This window comes from Calonectris borealis, chromosome 7 (genome assembly GCF_964195595.1).
Source record: "Calonectris borealis chromosome 7, bCalBor7.hap1.2, whole genome shotgun sequence".
NCBI lineage: Eukaryota > Metazoa > Chordata > Aves > Procellariiformes > Procellariidae > Calonectris > Calonectris borealis.
Window position 1 is genome coordinate 25995655 of NC_134318.1, and position 18698 is coordinate 26014352.

General features: G+C 37.7%; 1 protein-coding gene across 1 annotated transcript in view; it reads left to right on the forward strand.

Annotated features, from left to right (window-relative positions):
* Window positions 1–351: 351 nt before the first annotated feature.
* MYOF (myoferlin) overlaps window positions 352–18698 on the forward strand; it is a 75276-nt gene continuing 56929 nt past the window's right edge. Inside the window, exons 1-4 of the mRNA XM_075154715.1 lie at window positions 352–564; window positions 1826–2086; window positions 8138–8193; window positions 9088–9179. Coding sequence (XP_075010816.1) covers window positions 1999–2086; window positions 8138–8193; window positions 9088–9179 — 236 coding nt within the window. The 5' untranslated portion in view covers window positions 352–564; window positions 1826–1998. The remainder of the gene's footprint in view (window positions 565–1825; window positions 2087–8137; window positions 8194–9087; window positions 9180–18698) is intronic.

Consider the following 18698-nt stretch of genomic DNA (forward strand, 5'->3'; position numbering starts at 1 on the left):
GTCTGGCCAGACTCAGCTCCGCCCCGCTTCCGGGAATTTGAATCCCGCGGCTCCCGCATCGTCACTTCCGCCCAGACCGCCTCACCGTTGAAGCGAGGGCTACGGCGTCTCCGATGGGTCAAAAAAGGCGGGGGAGAGGTTAAAGAACTCTTCCGCCAAGACGCTGGCTAGAGGGGGCTGGACGAGCAGGCGTGGGCGGGGCTCGAGCTGCCTGGCGTGGAGGCTGTTAACGGCCGGTGGGGCGCTGCCGAGTTCTCCGCGGAATGCCTGAGAGGAGGCTCCCCATTGGCTGGTGTGGGCGGCCGCGTGACCTGTCTGGCCAATGCCATGGGGCCTTTCTTCTCCCCACCTTGTTTTCCTGCCCCAGCGCAGATGCTCGCGACTGGCTCGCGACTGGCCGCTGTGAGGCGAGGGCTCCTTTATCCCGGCGCAGGGCGGCTGGGCCCTTCCGAGCGGGCTGGGGTGGTGTTTGTGTCCCCTTTGCGAGGCCATAATTCATTTTCCCTTTGAGGGGATTTCCATTTCGTTGTTAAAGCGCGGTTATAGAAGGAGGGGTGGTGGCAGGTGAGTGTCTCCTCATGTTGCTTCTCGGAGGGTGGCTCTCCCCACCCGGCACGAGGCTTTAGTTCACTCGCTGTTTGGGCAGAAAGGACAGTGGCTACCAGCTGCCTGGGGCAGCAAGCCTGGCCTTGTGGCTGTGGCTGCGCACCAGCTAGGGGATTTCTCCAGGTCTGGGATGGCTGAGGGCGGAACAACCCACCATGATGCTTCAGCCAAGTCTCGTGGGTCTTCCTAGTGCTGTCTCGTGTGTCTTTATCCTCGTGCCTTCCTGAGCGTGTTGGCTTTAGATTACCTTTTCTTCCCCAGAAGTCCTCTTCCTCAGCTACCCAAAATATCTAACCATTTTAGAAAGGAAGCAAGGTCCATCTTGGCTTCAGAAGTAATAAGCTATGATAGTTCTTGTGCGACCATATAAAAACTAGGCTGAACTTCGTCCACATGACTCATTTTGCTCCATCTTGCTGGCTTCCCCTCTCATCTCTAGTTAAAAACATATTTTGCAGTGGTACTGTGCACCACTTCGTTTTTTACATCTGGTCCGCAGTTGAGAAAAACGGCTGTAAAGCTGAACACGGGGTAGCTTAGAGCAAAGAGTTCTTTTTACTAATCATGTAAGTTTTACCTAGTTTCATTTTAGTGGAGTCTTCTGCATGTATTTACGTTAAGACAAAATATTTATAGGCCTCCAAACAACACAGAGGGTCTTCTCATGGTTTTTGCATGTATGTCCTTAATTATTCTTTTTTTTTACTTATGCATATATATTTTAATAATTCCTCAAGAGATCTAATAAATTCAGTGTGTTAAATGCGGAACCTGTAGTATTTATTCTGTGTAAAATGTAGTTGTTCCAGAGCACAACTGAAGGAGGAGCACTTAAACTATATTTGAAGACTGTAGGTATTTTGTGATTATAGACTGACACGGAGGCAAGCTAAAAACATTTACAAACAATGAAGTTCCAAAAGTTAAGAGGAAAAAAATATAAGCTATTGTGAAATTTAATATCTTGGTATACCAAGAGGCAGATGTGATGTATCTTGAGTACTAGAGTTGTGCTTAATGTCCATGTTGCTTATTCTTATTCTTGCCTTGGTTACTTACGAGAGACTTATCATGCAGCTTAAGAATAAAAACAACAAAAAAACCCTGCACTCGTTTTTACACTGTGCTCTTTCTGTTGCTGCATTTCACTAGCAAGAGCTCTTTTTGTGGAGCAACACAGAACTTGGTGTCAATTTACAGGTACTTTTTTTTTTCATAGCCTTCAGTAGCTAGTCCGTCATAGATCCACCCATAGACCTTCTTTACTGTAAACCAGCTATTCCCTGCCTCCTCTTCCTGCTGGCATTTCTGTCCAGAAGTTAAGGAGTTTGAAACTTAAGACTTCCTTGAATTTATTTCGTAACAATCGACATTTAGTGAAGACTGGAAACAATGCTTCGGGTGATTGTGGAATCTGCTACCAATATCCCTAAAACCAAGTTCGGGAAACCAGATCCTATTGTTTCTGTTATTTTTAAAGGTAAGGAAAACTGTCTTAAATGTACTCTGGGAGGAGGTTTTCTGAAGGATAGTGCCCTATGTAAGTACTTGAAAATCTGTGAAAACATGTTTTCCTGAAGTTACATCTGATGTAACTTCAGGGAAGACTTTTTAATTAGAGAGACAGAAGTTACCTGAATGAAGTTTGAACAGGGTGGAGTGCATTGGTCTCTTCTGGCCAGCAGTGCTGTTTCAGGATCTGTGTTCTACAAGCTTTTGCAAAGGCTTACCCCTTTGCTTTAAAAACCCAAATCTAACTGCATAGATAAATCCACTTTTAATTCTGGTATTGAAGATTACCTTGTTGTTTTCCATCTGAAAAAATCATTCTTCTGTCTTGATTACTTTGCACAGCCACTGCTCACTGTTAAACCAGTCACAATAAAAATTGGTGTATTGTTGTTATTACCAGCATGTTGAAAAACAGTAGTACTATTACTGAAGGTGTTTGGTTTTGGTTTGGTTTTTTTTTTTTTACAAATTGAATTGCACCTTAAAATTTTGCCTGTTGAGGTTATTTAATTTAAAATAAAGATTTAGGAAGGAAACCACATTTTACACTCTCATTACTTGTCAGATACATAGGGGAGAGGGAGAAAACATAAAATTAGCATCTATATGTAAAGCTAATAATATTTTACAGTATATTTTACCTGTTGCCATCATTTCCTCATTTGGCTAGACAAATAAACTTTATTTCAATTACTGGTTTCTATTTAAGGTGCAGAAACCTCCAAGCAATTTTGGATCATGTAATATGTTAAACCAAACTGCGACAAACGGTTATCTTAATTCCTGGTGACCTGGTTTTGTAACTGTGCACTGAAATGGAAATGGTATTTCCTAAAGTATGAAAAATCATTGCAGGGGTTTGTCACCTTTAGAAACCAAATCTGAAATCATGACATTTTGCTGGAGGCTGGAAAAGGACAAGGCACATCCAGTATCTGAACTTCCAAAATAAAAAGTTTTTGGATACTTTATTTCAGCATCAGAAAGATGTGATATCATTCCATTTCCTTTCTTTTCTTCCTATTTTTCAAGTTTGTTTTTTCACCCCCCTTAGTGTTAGGGCAAGTGGCTGAGCCTGAATCAGTAGCTTTTGGAACTTCCTAATTCTTAAAATATGATTTTACTTGCCCTGCAAAAAGTTCTGTTACTGGTGTACTGTAATTTCTCTGGTTTGTTCCATTTGTTTCTGCTGCTTTTTAAGCATTCATATTCTCTTTTCAGTTCCTTGTCCTTCTCTTTGCTTTCCTGTCACAGTTTTGCCTCTCTGTGTTACCTCTGCTCCTGCAGTTTCATACTCCAGAGTTGGTTTATGCCTTCGCTTCTTTATGCCTTAACTGTCTGTTTAATTCCTCCTTGTAATCTTTTGTTCCTACTGTGTGCTCTAATGCAATTCAGTTTTACCTAGTAAATATAAGTTACAGATTAATTTTTTTTCTCCTGTGTTGCTGGATTTGTTTCTCAGTCCTTCAGTTATCCAAACACAGGAATTGGGCAACAGACATTAAAGGAATGAGTTTATCCTTTATGTGCTATAACTGGGATTTTTAATGTTCACAAACATGCTTAACCATTGTCTTAATTACAACTTCAAAATTGTGACAGTTTTTCAGTAGGATATTTAGTTTCTCATTATACCTGCCACTTCTTTTTATGTGATTTTACTACATACCAACAGTCTGATCTTTTGCTTTCTGTCTAGAGTGATTCAAGGGGGCCAGAAAATACCAGGCTTTTGCCAGCTATTGAGCAGGTCTGATTTAATTTGTGAGTGGAGTACCTGGTTGCCAGGTGCAAAGGCGTAGGGATCATCTCTGAAATATGTTGAACTTCTGCTGTTTATGTTTATAGATGTTTTTTATATACAGCCTGTTCCCCCTTACCCTTGTTAGTGTTTAGAGATGGGAAACCAGTCTTATTTTTGGGAAGGTGTATGTCAAAGGGCAGCAGTCTTAAACACTAGTCCATACCCACTGTAGCTTCTGGGGAACATAAAAAACACAGTTTGGAGTTTATTTTCCAGACTGGGAAAAACTCAGGCATTTGCAGTACTTTGGCCATAGCCCTGCAGTACATTTTCATGTTCTTGTTTGACTCTGGAGTATTCTTGAAGAAGTCTTAGAGAACAGCACTCATTTGACAGAAGATTGCTGTGGAAGTTGACATTTCCTTAAACAGTGTTTTGTTCGTTAGCTTTTTCAAACTTTAACTTCCATGGCCTTTGCTGATGTCAGCTTCAGTAATTTTAAGACTTCAATGAAAACACAGTATCTTTCAGGATTAGACCTTTACAGCTATGCTGTGAAGAAAAAGGCCATGATCCTACAACTCTTAAGTATGTAAGTGACTCTGCAAACACTTTATATGTTAACACACATGTTACTATAGTTACATCTATATGTAGAATAGACTTCATCAAATTTGTGTAACTAAGCTAGTTATAGTCCATACAGTCAGTACAATTAATACAGTGACACATATTAGGTACCTGTTAAGAGGAATTGTTGTGATATCTTATTTACAATAGAGGGGTTTTGTGCAAGCATTTGACTTTTTTTTACACATTTATTTTCAGTCCAGTGGGATGGAACTTTTCCTTTATTTACTTTAAGAACAACTCACTGTTCAAAGAGAACTACACCCTGAGAGTAAACGAGTATTGCTGTCTGGAACTGGGTGCTGTTACTGCAGAGTTCTGAGTTCATCGTCACTCTACATGTGACAAATTAGTAGTCAAATTAATATGAAAAACTGTTGCCACTTGCTGAAGTGGCACTAAGTGGTAATGATTAAAGCAGTACAATTCTTTTGGTTTGTCAGATATACCAAACTGGAGAAAAATGTGTCAGATTCTTGTCTTTGCGTGTAAAAATTGACACAATTGCTTATATGTGCAGTCAATACTAGGACATTTAGTGCTTTGATCATTCCTTTTGACTGCCTCATTCAGCTTTATGCATTAAAAACTAATGTGAAATGGCATTCAGTTTGATTGGGCCAACTTGAATAAAATTTCTTTTTCCATTTGTGGAGATTAATTTTCCATTAATATAAGAGCTTTCCAGCAGGCCTGCAGTAGTTCATACCTATGTTAGTATATATTTCAGTGTGTGAAACAAAAGTGTTAGAATGTAATTATTCACTAAATTTATGTTTTCTGTTTTGCAGAGAATTAAATTACCCTAGCTTTAATTTCCTGGTTTTTGGAGGTCTGCCCGTTTGATCCTGCAGTTGCTGCCACTGTACAATCTTAATTCTTCATTCACAAAAGTTTTATGGAAAACTTAGTGAACTGAAATGTGATTCTCTCTTGAATCTTAGACTTAGGACTGTTCTAAATAATGTTTGCTTCTGCTATTCCCCACCTGCTGAAATTGATAAAAATGCTATTTATAATAGAAGAAAAAATTTAAGATGTAAGCATTGGTTGTTTTGCAGTACTGTAATTATCTCTCTAATGATGGAACAGTTATTATTTAAACAGCTGATCTTGAATGAATTTTTTTTAAAACTGTGTCATCTCATTGACTATCACTAAGTTCTTACTACATTCATTTCCAACTGAGAATATTAAAACAACATGTGGTAGTATAATGCCTCTATCAAGATAAAGCAAGTAATGATTTCTTCTACAGCACCAAGGTTATTATAGTTAGTTTTTAAAGAAACAAGTATATAGAGTGTCCTACCTGCATCCATTATCATTTCTTACTCTTATTTCTTGGTAGGGTGAAACTAAAAATGATGACGGGCCCTGTCTTACAGTTTATCCTGATGTGGTTTACAGTCTTGGCTACTGTAGCTGGATTCATTACCAGTAGAGGAAGGCAGCCTGAGGACCTGAAACTTATGTGAGCTCCTAGAATAACTGGGCAGTCCATCTTGCTCTGCTTGGCAAAGATTTTTTTTGGTGGGAAGAAGGCAGCTCTTTGCCAACAGTTTTAAAAAACAAACAAAAAACCCCAGTGCATTAAAAGAATTATGAAAAGTGTAATAAAAAGAAAGTCAGTAAAGTGAAGAAAATATATGCAAAATACAAGCTCGAGGAATGTGAATGCCACACTCAGACTGACTAAAATTACAACTAAAACACAATGTAAGCTGTGTTTCCCAGCGTTTTTCATCCAACTGTCACATAAATGCGTAACACAAAAAGCTTTTTTCTTAGTATAATCTAGAATATGCGTATTGTTAGTGGAATCACAAATCTTACTCGTTTTTATGAAAATGGATAGTCCAGAGTGAAAAATTTTACTCCTCGTCAAGAATTGTCTTAACTGTTGTTCGAGTCAGGGCTTTCCTTAGCTTACAGTTACATTTGAGCTTAGGCAAGGATCATACGACTTTTAATCATTAGTTGCGTCAGGATCAGGTCTGTGATTCACTCTCTCCTTTACAAACAGCTGCAACTGTTCCTTTTTTCACCAGCACTGAGAACATCTTTTCCCTGACTCCCAACTCCTATTTGTAGGGGGACTTGGAGTACCAGTGCCAAACCCCAGATATTCTGGGATATTCAGTTTTGAAAATGCTTTGTCTCCTATTAGATACCATGAAGTTGAATTTCTCTTACTAGTATGTTAATTAGTTCTTTGTTCCGCAAAATGCGAGTCCACAGCATGTTATGTTATGAATGCTCTTTCCTTTGTGGTACGATGTGAGTCAATATCCTGTACAAATGGTAGACAATTGCTGTTACATAAATGTGAGTCAGTTCTCGCAATTTGCAGTATGGGCTGACTTTTTTTCTTTCAGTACATCCCACTCTCATCCAATAAAAAGAGCCACCAGTCTACTGCTTGAATAGTGGGTATATGAACTTGCCCATGTGGCATATCTTTACTCTTGCTTCCCAGGCTTTTGCAACGTTTTCCTGGCAAAGTATAGCCCTAACTTGCAAATAATAAAAATGCTATTACCTTTACTGTAGTCCTTAAATACAAGGAGTGTGTCTGAAATTTAACCTTCTTGTGGTGGCTGAGCATTTTATAGGTCAGCAGTTAGTTTACTGATGGTACCTAAATATACTCATGTGTTATCACTAATATATACAGTTTCTGTTTAGAGAGCTGCATGTTTGCCAGTGGTCTTTTGTGCTGCTGAGTGTCGTGTTGAGACTTGTTCTCCATCAGAGCTGTATATGTATAGTGCAACTAAAAAGTAGAAATAAAGCAGCGGCATGTTACTTGCTTTGAACCTGTTGTAAGAACAGAATTTTGCTTCCCTTTTTAATAGGTGAGGGGGGCCTGCAAAGGGCCTCTGCAACACTTGAGTTGTACTGTTCCTCTCAGGAGAAGGAATTTGAATTGAAATGCCACACTGTATGTAATCTACACCACACCCCACACTCCCATGATTTGTAGGTTGACCAAATGCAAATTTTACCATGAAGTATGGAAAATTTTTAATTTTTAGGCTACAGTAAATGTCAGTGAAGTGATCTGCATAACTTCTGGAAACCATTTTTTCAGGAAGGACTGCATTTCCTCTTATATGCATGTGTATTTCTGCAATATTTGTTCATTTAAAGCAGAAAGTGCTGATACTGTAAGCATATCTTCTTAAGATTTTTTTCCCAAGTGATCTTATTTCAGAGCTAAACACTTATAAGTGTTTTGTAACTCGGATATGCTAGATGTGTAACACGTTTTCTTTACTACTGAAGTTCATCACTTTGAGGTTACTATTTAGTTTGATGTCTTCAAGTCTTTTAGTCTGTCTTCTTTCATCGTTACTGAAGTTGCAGTCAAGGGTCATAAAAGGTTGAGAAACCTAAACATTAATTTTGCTTTTTGGGACTATATCTAGCTATGCTTAAACAAAACAAAATAAAAAGTCTCAACTACTAAAATTGCTCAGGGGACTTTTTGATTGTAAAATGGGCAGCTACTGGAAGAGGCAAAAACAATTGGAACATTTGGTTTAAAGATCAAACTGTCTTTTGAAAAGTGAAAGGAAAAATTGTGATATTTGTGTACTGCTTTAGCAAAAACAGATCATTACACTTCCTTTGTATTTGCAGATGAAAAAAAGAAAACAAAGAAAATTGACAGTGAACTGAATCCTGTTTGGAACGAGGTAATTTTTTTTTAATCAATTCTTGGTCTTTTTAAAGCCCAAATGCTTGTCAAATTGCTAAGTCAATTTCTACAGTTGTGATTATTGGTTAGAAACAGGAACTAGTAGATATGTGTTCTTTCAAGGTGTTAGTAAACGCAGGTGAATAGATTCATCTTGTGCTATGTATTACAATTCATTAAGTAATGTTTTTATGTAAAAGCAGATGGATATCTGGTGAGTTTGTGGCCTGGTTTTGTTCCCTCTTACTTTGGACCAAATGATATTCAGCCATTGCTTAGCCACATGTATGGGAACATAATTGGATCCTTTATTATATACTAAGAAAAAACCCTACAGAATTAGAATGAATCATGTATTGAAGTTCTTCATGGTGTTTGTAGGACTGGTCCTGTTTTGCATCTTCAGTAATGTTTTTCTTGGGGAAAATGTTTTCTTAGTAGTGTGTTTTCACAATCAGAAATGAAAGTTAAAGGTTATTCTTACATTTTGTAATTAGGAATACAAAGAAAGGGAACCTACAAATACTTTTCTAAATTCAACAGCAACTGACTTCAACCAGTATTGTGGGGGAATAGTATCAGATCTTATGAATGATAAGAAAATACTTATGTTACTATAAGGAAGTGGAACTGCAAAAGAGGTTATGGCTTAGTATTAAACAATTTAGTTCTTTTTCTGTTATTGTTACTAGTAACTAGCAAATCAAGAATGTGCGATGAGCATGTTCCCAGATTTTTAACTTTGCTTTTGCAAATGTAAGCTGGTCTGGTCTGTCTCTCACTAAACGCAAAATTTATTTCTGAATAATTTTATTGTATATGCTACTCTGCTGTTAATTAATTTAGACATAACTTGTAATTATAATACGGTTTTGTTCTATTTTTTGTTTAGATTCTTGAATTTGACTTGAAAGGAATTGCTCTGGATAGTTCATCTTCCCTGACAATTATTGTGAAGGATTTCGAAACAATTGGACAAAACAAGTATGTTCTTTTTTTTTTCCAGTATTAAACACAACTTTCAATACAGAAGTCCAGGGAAGAAATGGACTTGATAGTTGCTGGAGAGTAATGATGGATGCAATTAGATGGTTTCTGATGTAATACCTACTTGTAGCCTGTAAGCCAATGGGCTTTCCATCCCTTACCAGCTGGATTGTTAGTCTGAGGCAAAGTGTCAGCTTTCTTTTTGTGCTTAATTTTAGACATGCTGAAGCTAAATTCAAGGAATGTTTTAGGCATTTAAGGCAGAATTTGTGTAAAATTTAGATCCCTTCACCTATTACTGACATTTGAAAACCACAGATGCCATATTTCAGTTGGTGCTTACTTGTAATAAAAGTCTGTGTGTAACTAGATTTATGCCACTACAGATACACTGTGCAAGTTTTCATCTTGCAGAATGGTGCAGCGCAGTACCCAAGACTACTATACATAATAAGTGTCCAGAAAGTAGTTCTGAAGAACTCTTAATTGGCATTCTCAGAGCACAGCTAACACAAACCACCAAAAATGCAGTTAAGGCTCTTAATCATCTTTAAAAATCTCCCCAAGAGGCTATATTTTATGTCACTTATTTAAGTCTTGCCTAGGAAGAGGGGAAGCCTAACTTCAATTTCCTATCTCGTCTGGGGGGTTGAAGTCCTAGACTCATCTCCTAACTTAGTCATCAGGATAAATATGTTGGATAAAATACAAAAACTATCTTGGGAATGGAATCTGGGTTTCTGTTTTTTTGAGTGTCCTAGCTACTGTAGTCTATGAAATGTCATGTTCCTACTGTGCTCTTCCTGGCCCAATGAATCATGAGTTCTCTTCACAGTCATTAAAAAGCTTGAACTTGAAAACAGAAGTAACTTCCCCAAGATCAGCTTGCAGAACTTTTTCAATGTCAGATGTGAGAGTAAATTCTCTCACACTGAGTAGGTAAATTAATCTGTCTCCAGTTGTTGGCCGAGTGTTATAAGCCTCAGGCTCGTTGCATTGGCAAGATTGGCAATGCTGTTGCTTTGTATTTTAAAAACGTTGTTTAAAAATGGATTGAGGATTTTTTCTTTGGTTGGTGGTTTGGTTGTTTTGTTTTGTTTTGTTGTTTTTTTAAAAAGAAAATATGTAGTTTGATATTAAGAGAATATTCTGTGAAAAGTAAATTGAATAACGTCGGCAGAGGAAGAAAATGGATATCTAGCTTCCCATTCCTTAGAGGAGGACTCTAGACTGTTACAAAAATGGGGTGGGAGGCCACTGAGAATTGCCTTTTCTGACATTTGTTTCTTGGAAAGGAAAGGCAGAGACTCCTACTATCAGTAAAGGATTTAGAGTTTAGGTCTTTAGCAAATAGAAATACCCATTTTTACGATGCCCCTAACATGCAGGAATTTAAGGCTTTTTCCCTCCTGCACCATTTCTGTTTTGGTTAGTGCTGTTAGTACATGTCGATAAGCTTGAACCCTAGAAGTCTAAACTCTACCAGTGCAGTATGTACAGCATCTATATACCTAAAATTGGCTTCTGCATTTTTCAGGCATCTAAAAATCAGGTATCATGGGATCTAAGTCTGCAGATCTTTTTGTGTATGGTCCTTTTTTTTCATTTGTGAGAGGCTAAAGGGAAGTTTCATTCATGCAGTTGTTTGTTGAGTCCTCAGGAAAAAAATTCTTCATGTAGTAGTAAGATACTTAGTTTTAGTTTTGACAAAATCAGGTTTTATTATTGATTTTAGAGAACTGAAGATAAACAAACAGTAGCTATATCTACGTGTGCCTGGAAGGATATCACACAAAACACAAATAGATTTCCTTCAAATGGAAAATATATCTATTTTTTCTACCCATGAAGTAATTACAACAGAAAAGATGCAGAGAGTGTATGATTTTCTGGAAAGGATATTTTTTTTTTTTTTTACTTTAATCTTGCTATTGAAGACACTGAGAAAGGAACCACCTTGAATTGAGGCTTCTATCTTTATATGAAAGGAGACAACATTATAAAAAGTTTTAGAGTACTGAAATGCTGTCAGGTGTCCATGTTGGCATTTAAACATTTTTTGTAGTTTTATACTCTTACAGAATAGGAACATGTAATAAGTAAACATGTAAATAAGGTGTCTTGTTCGACTAACTTTTAAGAGTAATCTTTGTATTTTTCAAACTTTTTTTTTAATAAGAATCAATTTATTCCTGTGAATTGAGTTGATAGGACCTTTTAATTGTGGCCATTGAAGAAAATTGGTGCCGTGAAAAATGAAAATGGTATATATGGGAACACTAGAATTCAATTAATTCACATTCTATTAAAAAGCATAATATATAAACTTTAGTAAAGCTGGAGGGTACTTTTTGTCATTTTGACCTGGACTTTGAGGTTCCTGCTGTATTTGTGATGAAACAAATACATAACGCAGACTCTAACAAGTTTTATGTAGTTCTGAACATAAGATGATACAGTTTTTAAAAAAAAAATCTATCTGGAGTTTTGTAGGATTTAAGCTTTAATTTAATATCAGAATTGGAGGTGTACAGGATACCTTAAAGCAATGCATGCAGATCATTTCAATGAAGAAGACATAAATTACTGGTTGAAATTGTTAGCAACCTCTTGTGTTCTGCATGCCATTTGTTTTATGACTTGTCACATAGAAATAAACCTGGTCCCTAAAATCAATTGCAGGAAAAGGGTAAGCTCTTGGGTGGCGGCAAGCTTATCAGAAAGCTTTTCTTTTAGATAATCTACAGCGGGGATAGAGTGTATTATTTTGTATTAAAACATGCTTGTGCTAAAAGCTCTGGCAAAGTCTAGGAGTTCTTTCTTAACATGCGTAACAAGATAAAGCTTCATCAATGTGTTTACTCTTTAGCTGTCCCATAGTGGTTAAGATCTTCTGCCTATCTCTGCTTTAAATCATAGGATTTTTGTCTAAAAAGATAAATATATATATTTGGACAAGCATCACTCAGAGATTTTTTTTTTTTTAAATCTGTGCAGAAAAAAAGAACAGCTTATCAAAAATGAGATGCCAGTTCCCTACTTCTTTGTATAAAGCCCAAGATCTTAAACAAGGATCCATTTCTCGGTTTGCTGTGCTCTCGCGCTCTCTCTTTTCTGTCAATGCCAAGTAGTGTTGGCTGTTGCCATTTTGAAAGGGAGTATGATCTCACGTTATCTTCTTTCTTTTTTTTTTGTGGCAAATTTGGATTTTTTATGACACTGAGCTAGGCATATATTCATATTTATTGATAGTAGTCCACTTCACTGTTAGCTTTTCTTTACTACTTTCTGCCTCCTCCCAATATGTGAATTCAGGTTTTTACAATACTGTAACAGCTCTGTCGTAAAATCACTGTGAGTCAAGCCAATGTCCTCAGATCTCTCATTCTTGAGATTCCTGTAGGTCAGTAAAGCAGGAATATATTGCATGCGTCTGACTCTAGGGAAATCCCAGAAATCACAGAACTTGATATAGGAAAGCTTGCCAGTAATCAGAATTTTGTAATGGATTTTATAATGTATCAGAAAATAAAGGAAGGTGCTTATCTGAAGCCCCTAAAATGACACTCTGTATGTGGGTTCAAAGTTAAACAGGCATGTGGGTTTTTTTTTTCAAATTGTATTTGTAAATATTATCTGGACTCATTTGTAGCACTTAACCCCCAGCTTGTGCAAATGCCTGTTTGTTTTGCTTGGGTTTATGCACTGGAAATTGTCCACCACTTACTTATTCTTATGCAAAAATATATATAGTCCATACCAAAGACAGAACAACACTTTCAAAGTAATGCTCTTTGAAAATAAATCCTCAATAACCACATATTTGCAGTGTGATGCGTTTGGAAGGGCTGTTGGCAGGGAAACAGGATAAGGGGGTGAGAAGTGGGAAACACATGAGCAGGCTTCCTGACTGTAACAAGATAATAGGAAATGTCATCTTGGATTTCTTTTAAAGACACAAAGCACTGAAACAGCAGAAGAGATTTGGTATTAATGAACATTCACATTTAGACAAAGGAGCATATGAAAGAGGGAATGTGGAATAAGTTTCCCACATATTACCTGCATGTATGCATAACCTGTATTTCTGTAGTTACTGATTCTATTTACTAATACTGAGTTTTGCCATTCTTTCATAGTATCCTCTTTTAATACTTAAGAAAAAGTCTATAGTTAGATACATGCCTGCAGTGCTGCAGCATTCCAAAAAGATGCTCGGTGGAAGAGTGTGCAAATGACACTCCCTTGCTTTGTCTGCATGCTAGTTCAGGGTTGGAAAGTTGGAGTATGATGCCTACCTAAGGTCCTACTGAGACCTATTATAATGTCAGTTTAAAAAAAATGGGGGGGGAGTGAGGGCTGGACAGTATTGTTTTAATTTTTACATGTAAATTTGATGTGGTTAACTGAAAAGTCTTTCAGAGGTAAAGGCCCATTATTTCAGAAACCCAGTGTTTGCCATGTGCTTTTGACATTATTCATGAGTAGACCCATTAACACACTATCTGGTGTTTAAGCTAAGTGGGATTTGAGTCTAAATCAATAATCTTTCCTTTAGAGGTTCATGTTTTTATATATTTTACTTTAAAGTCTAGATTGAATTGGGATTTAGTTTTTGAGTGTAAAGGGTATGTCTAGGGGACTGTGTTGCCCGAGAAAGAGCACTGAGAAGAACACCACCATGTCTTTGGCTTTATTTTCTCTCTTCTGTAGGAAAATAAGCAGTGGGGATTGCTATTGTTATTTTCAAGGTAGAGACAACTTTTGCTCAAATGTTCTGCTGCCGTTCTTCGCTGCAATGTAGGCTAGGAGCAGAACAACATGTTTCTCAACCCAACTCCCTCTCTCTGGCTGCTCACAAATCTCCTAGCCAATACACACTCTGTCATTCCATGCAGTGGAATTCCATTCCATTCCTGACTAGTTCTGAGCACCTGGTCTGCTGCTGCGTAAGAGGTGACTACAGAACCCATAGTCCCCTCTAGAACAACACAGCAAAAGATTGCGATGTAACCCATGATTTGTTACAGCTCCTAGAAACTTTTTTAGCTGTTCATCCAGCCCATTCTTACACTGACGCAGGAGGAGGAGCACAGTGGATGTTACTCTGTTTTTACACTGTGCCAAAACACTTAACTCATTGCTTTGGCATGTTTCTGTAAATCAAGCCTGCAAGAACATTTGAATATTTTTCTGTTTCTTTTTTCCTGGAGATAGAATTTACTGCTTCATTTACAGGATCACTAAGCTTTTGCAGATAGATTAAATGAGTGCTCTTCATGGTAAAAAGACACAGTCATGGGCAAAGAAATAAAGTAAACCACACTGACATGTATGCGGACAGACCATCATAGGAATAAATTAGAGAAGACTCATATGATCCATGCTTAGCTAGATTTTCCAGCATGAAGATGTTTGAAAAGAGAACACATCTGTTTTCTATTATGTCTAATACTGTTAGTAGAAAGATTTCAAACTCTCAGAACACAAATCTTTATGCAGTTAAAAAAAAAACAAAAAAACTCCAGTAACTTCAGTTGTCCCTCTGAAATTAATAAAAAAAAAATGTTAACAGGAAGTTACAGTCGTGTCTGAATGAAGTGATTTTCATTCTGTTTGAAAGAGAGTTGGGATTATGTGTTCCCCCATGTTCTTTGCATAGTTAGTAACCTAGCGACACAGAGGAAAAACAGATTGGGCACACCCTTTTCTCAAGCAGAAAAATGCAACCACAAATGAACAGTGCAGCAAATTATTTAATCTTGTTTAAGCATTTTCCATAGTTAAATAATTTCTGGATTGTTTGAATCCTCCTACAGCTGTACCCTTTTGTGTGGATTCTTTTCCACGTCAGTGTGGCTGTGCATAGTTGCAGGTTTTCCTTGCATGCATTGTATGTAAGATCCAGCCTGGTTTGTGCCTTGTACAAAATAGTGTCCATGCTTTGTTTCTTTTTTAAAGTTTGTTCTTGCAAAGAGTAGTATCAAATAACTAAAGAAGATAAAAATAGTTGGTTTACTCTTAATAAAAATTTTAAAACACAGCACGAATAACAGAAGGTGGGTGTTGGGTCTTGTAGCATAGAATCTATAATGGAACATATACCCTGAGAAAGGTTGAGTGTAGCAATTATAACTGCAGTGTGGGATCAAGTTTGCTCATGAGAATAATCAATATAAACCTCTGCCAAAATAAACCCTTAAAAATAAATCAAAAGAATTTAAATGCTTGGGGGATTCAAATCACTGGGCTTCCAGTAGAAGTAGCATGTAAGCGGCTGGAGGACATGCTATGCTAAAGAATTTAGTATAAATTGCTACCTTCAAACAGAGGAGGAGTAATAAAATGGTTGGTACTGTGAGTTAGCATTTCCTGATCCAGGCATGGGTGTTAAATTTCACTTCTCTTGGTTATTAGGGCAGCTAACAGGAAGTGCTAACCACATCACTAACGGATTAATTAGCTTTGGCACAAATGCAACACTGTGTTTAATAGTTGGTCACCACCAGTTCATTGATTTCATACTGATAAACTAAGTATTTCCCTTTGGATTACTGGGGGGAAAGTATCATAGGCCTAATATTGATAAGGTATATTTGAAGTGGTTTAAAATCTGCTTCTAAACGTGGACTTTGCATTTATCTTTGATGTCTTATTCAGTGGTAGACCAGAATGTTTAAACTGCTTGTGGCAGGACACGTTTTTTGCTTTACTTCTGCAAAGCTGGAGAAGTTTAAGAGACCTGACTGACTGGGCACTATACATATACAAGTCTTAGAGATGGCCAAAAAGGTGTTTAAGCAGAGTTAAGAAGCAATATTCATTTGCTGTCTACTGCCAAAACAGATGATGAACAAAAGGTCAGAGGATGTATTGAGCTATTCTGAAAGCAGAAACTATCCCACTTGATGGTGTCAAGAGACCAGTGTGATCTGGAATTAAACGGGCAAATGTTGTCTGCCTAGGCAAGAGGAAGAAAGCGGAAATAGCTCCAGCAAAGAGCAGTGTCCTTTGAGGATGAGTAAGTGACGGAAAGTCTTTTCAGCTCTGCTGGAAGGAAGGGACTCCTTCTCACCTTGAAAGTCATGACTTCAAAGGGAGATTGCATGCAATCCTGCCTGAAAGTAAAAAGTATTCAGAGTTCAGAGGAACACAGCAACTTCACAGCAGTCATGCAGAGAACTGGGGGTCTAGTTACATATCAGAAGCAAGTACAGTAGCAGACCTTGCATCAATGCATTAAACAGCAGTTGTGGTGTCACAACAAAGCTGCTGCTATCTGACTTAGCTGACTTGATCTTACCCGACTTAGTCCAAAGATTAGAGTTCTGAGAGAAGCAACTCAGGAAAAAGACTTTCTCCAAGACCTGTACGAGTCACAAAGGTGAGACCTAGCAAGGACCTCGAGGCATTCCTTGTTATTTTTGAAAATATTACTTCAGCCATTGAGTAGCTGTATGATCAGAACCAAACTGGACATGGTCCTGGGCAACCTGTTCTAGCTGGCTCTGCTTGACCAGAGGGGTTACACTAGATGATCTTGAGTGGTCACTTCCAGCCTCATCAGTTCTGTGGTTCTGCTAAGGGAGGGGTGAAACATCCCAAATCCAGTGAACAGGACCACTTTGGGGAAGGCAAAAGACTGTCTAAAGCTTAGTATTTGGCTAAAGCTTAGAAGTAGGCTAAGATAGTGTATAGGCTGAATATTAGATTTCTCACTTTTGCTAGAGTGGAAAAAGACTGGAGACTATTGTTGCCCAACCTGTTGAAGGAGGGGGAAACAAAGGACTTCAGAGGCAACTAGTGGCAAGTAAGTAGTCTATGTAACTGACTCCCTCTTCAGTCTTCTGAAGGCGATTAGCAGTTTAAAAACAATTACTATGTATTCAAATGTGTGCACAGTTATCATTTCCACAGGACAGATGAGGATGTAGAAATGGAAATTTACACTGGAAAATTGCAAAAGCACTAGTGTTCTTGAGTTAGTGTAACCAGATAGGAGGCTGTGGTTGCTGAAGCAGTCATCCAGATGATTTGAGATTGGGTGACTTCTGAACTGAAGTTCTTTTTGGAGTTAATGTAAGTCACTCCAGCTCATATCAAATCAAAATAGCAAGTCTACAAAATTTTTCTACAAATGTACATAAGAAAAGATTTTCTTTGCCTTTCTCTGGAATCAGATTTGACCTAGCTGTTTTTAGGTAGTCTTGTTGGGTTTTTCCCTCCTATGATGCCTCAAACTATGTATGTTTCTCTCTGTTATTCTCAAATGGGAATGCATAGTCACAGTTGAAGGATTTGGGGAAAATAAGAATATTTGGAACTGAAAGCTTTTGTTGATTAATTTTGCATTGAAGGAAAAAGAGTGAAGATAAGTTGGTTTCTTTCAGTATCCAGTTGTGTAAATGAAATTCAAGCATTTGTTCCTTCCAACTGTAGGAATAGTTTCCCATTTGCTTACATTATACTTGCTTTCAAAGCTATTAACATATTAGAAGGCTATGTAATAAAAAGAAAAATGCATTAAGCTACCCAGTATTTTTCTCTCTTAACTGCTTTGGGATTTGCAATCATTATGGAATGAACCTTTTCTGCTTTTCTTTGACTGTTGAATAGTATCAATGTCTGTCTGTGTGACACCTGCTCTTTACATAGAAAAGTTTGGGCAAATATAGAGAGAGATGTTCTCTTTGGTGTGTAATGTCATATTTACTTGACTTCTATATAACACCAATTTTTGGAATGTGGAAGCCACAAGGGAAAAAGTAAAGCCTCTTTCTGTTTGAGAGAGACCATCTGCTGTTGTTTCCTGAGCTAGGTCGATATTACTGTTTAGTGTCAAGATTTGCTACATCAAATCGTAAGCAATGTCAAATAATACTACAGTTGGAGGGATAAATAAGACCATTGCATGTGTATCTGATGTTCCAAATCTAGGTTTGTCTTGCGGGTTGAATGCAATTTTGATTTCATAACAGGAGAAATTGCTTCTTAAGCTCCCCAAAGTTGAGAAATGCATGGAGTCAGTGTTTCAGCTAACGTCCAGCTCTGTGCAACAATTTGTAACAGGTGAAAATGTACCTAGGGTTAATCTAATACTCACTGAAATAACTAGGTGTATTTCTGTAGTTTTTTAAGGGACGCTGGATCAAAACTACAATACTGAATCCAGGTGTCTGTTCAGTAAAGGGAGGAGAGGCAGGTGTTAGAAATGGCATCAGAGTTTTGGTTATGGTCATCTGAAAGGTTAGAACAGCTTCCTGCATTTCCTCTCCAGCATGGCCTGATCTTAAACTGCTTTTCACATCTAGCCCATCCCCTGTGTGTGATGAATATGTGAGGCATAGCTGGAATATTACTGTGCTCTGGCAATTTGGGGGGCAGAAGTGAAAGGTTTGAGTAGTGAGTCAAAACTATCAAAAAGACAACTGGGATTGGAGTGAGATGAATTGGGAAAGCAGAGTTGACTGAGGAGGTGACAGCACCAAAATAATTCTAACAGGTCATTCAAACAGA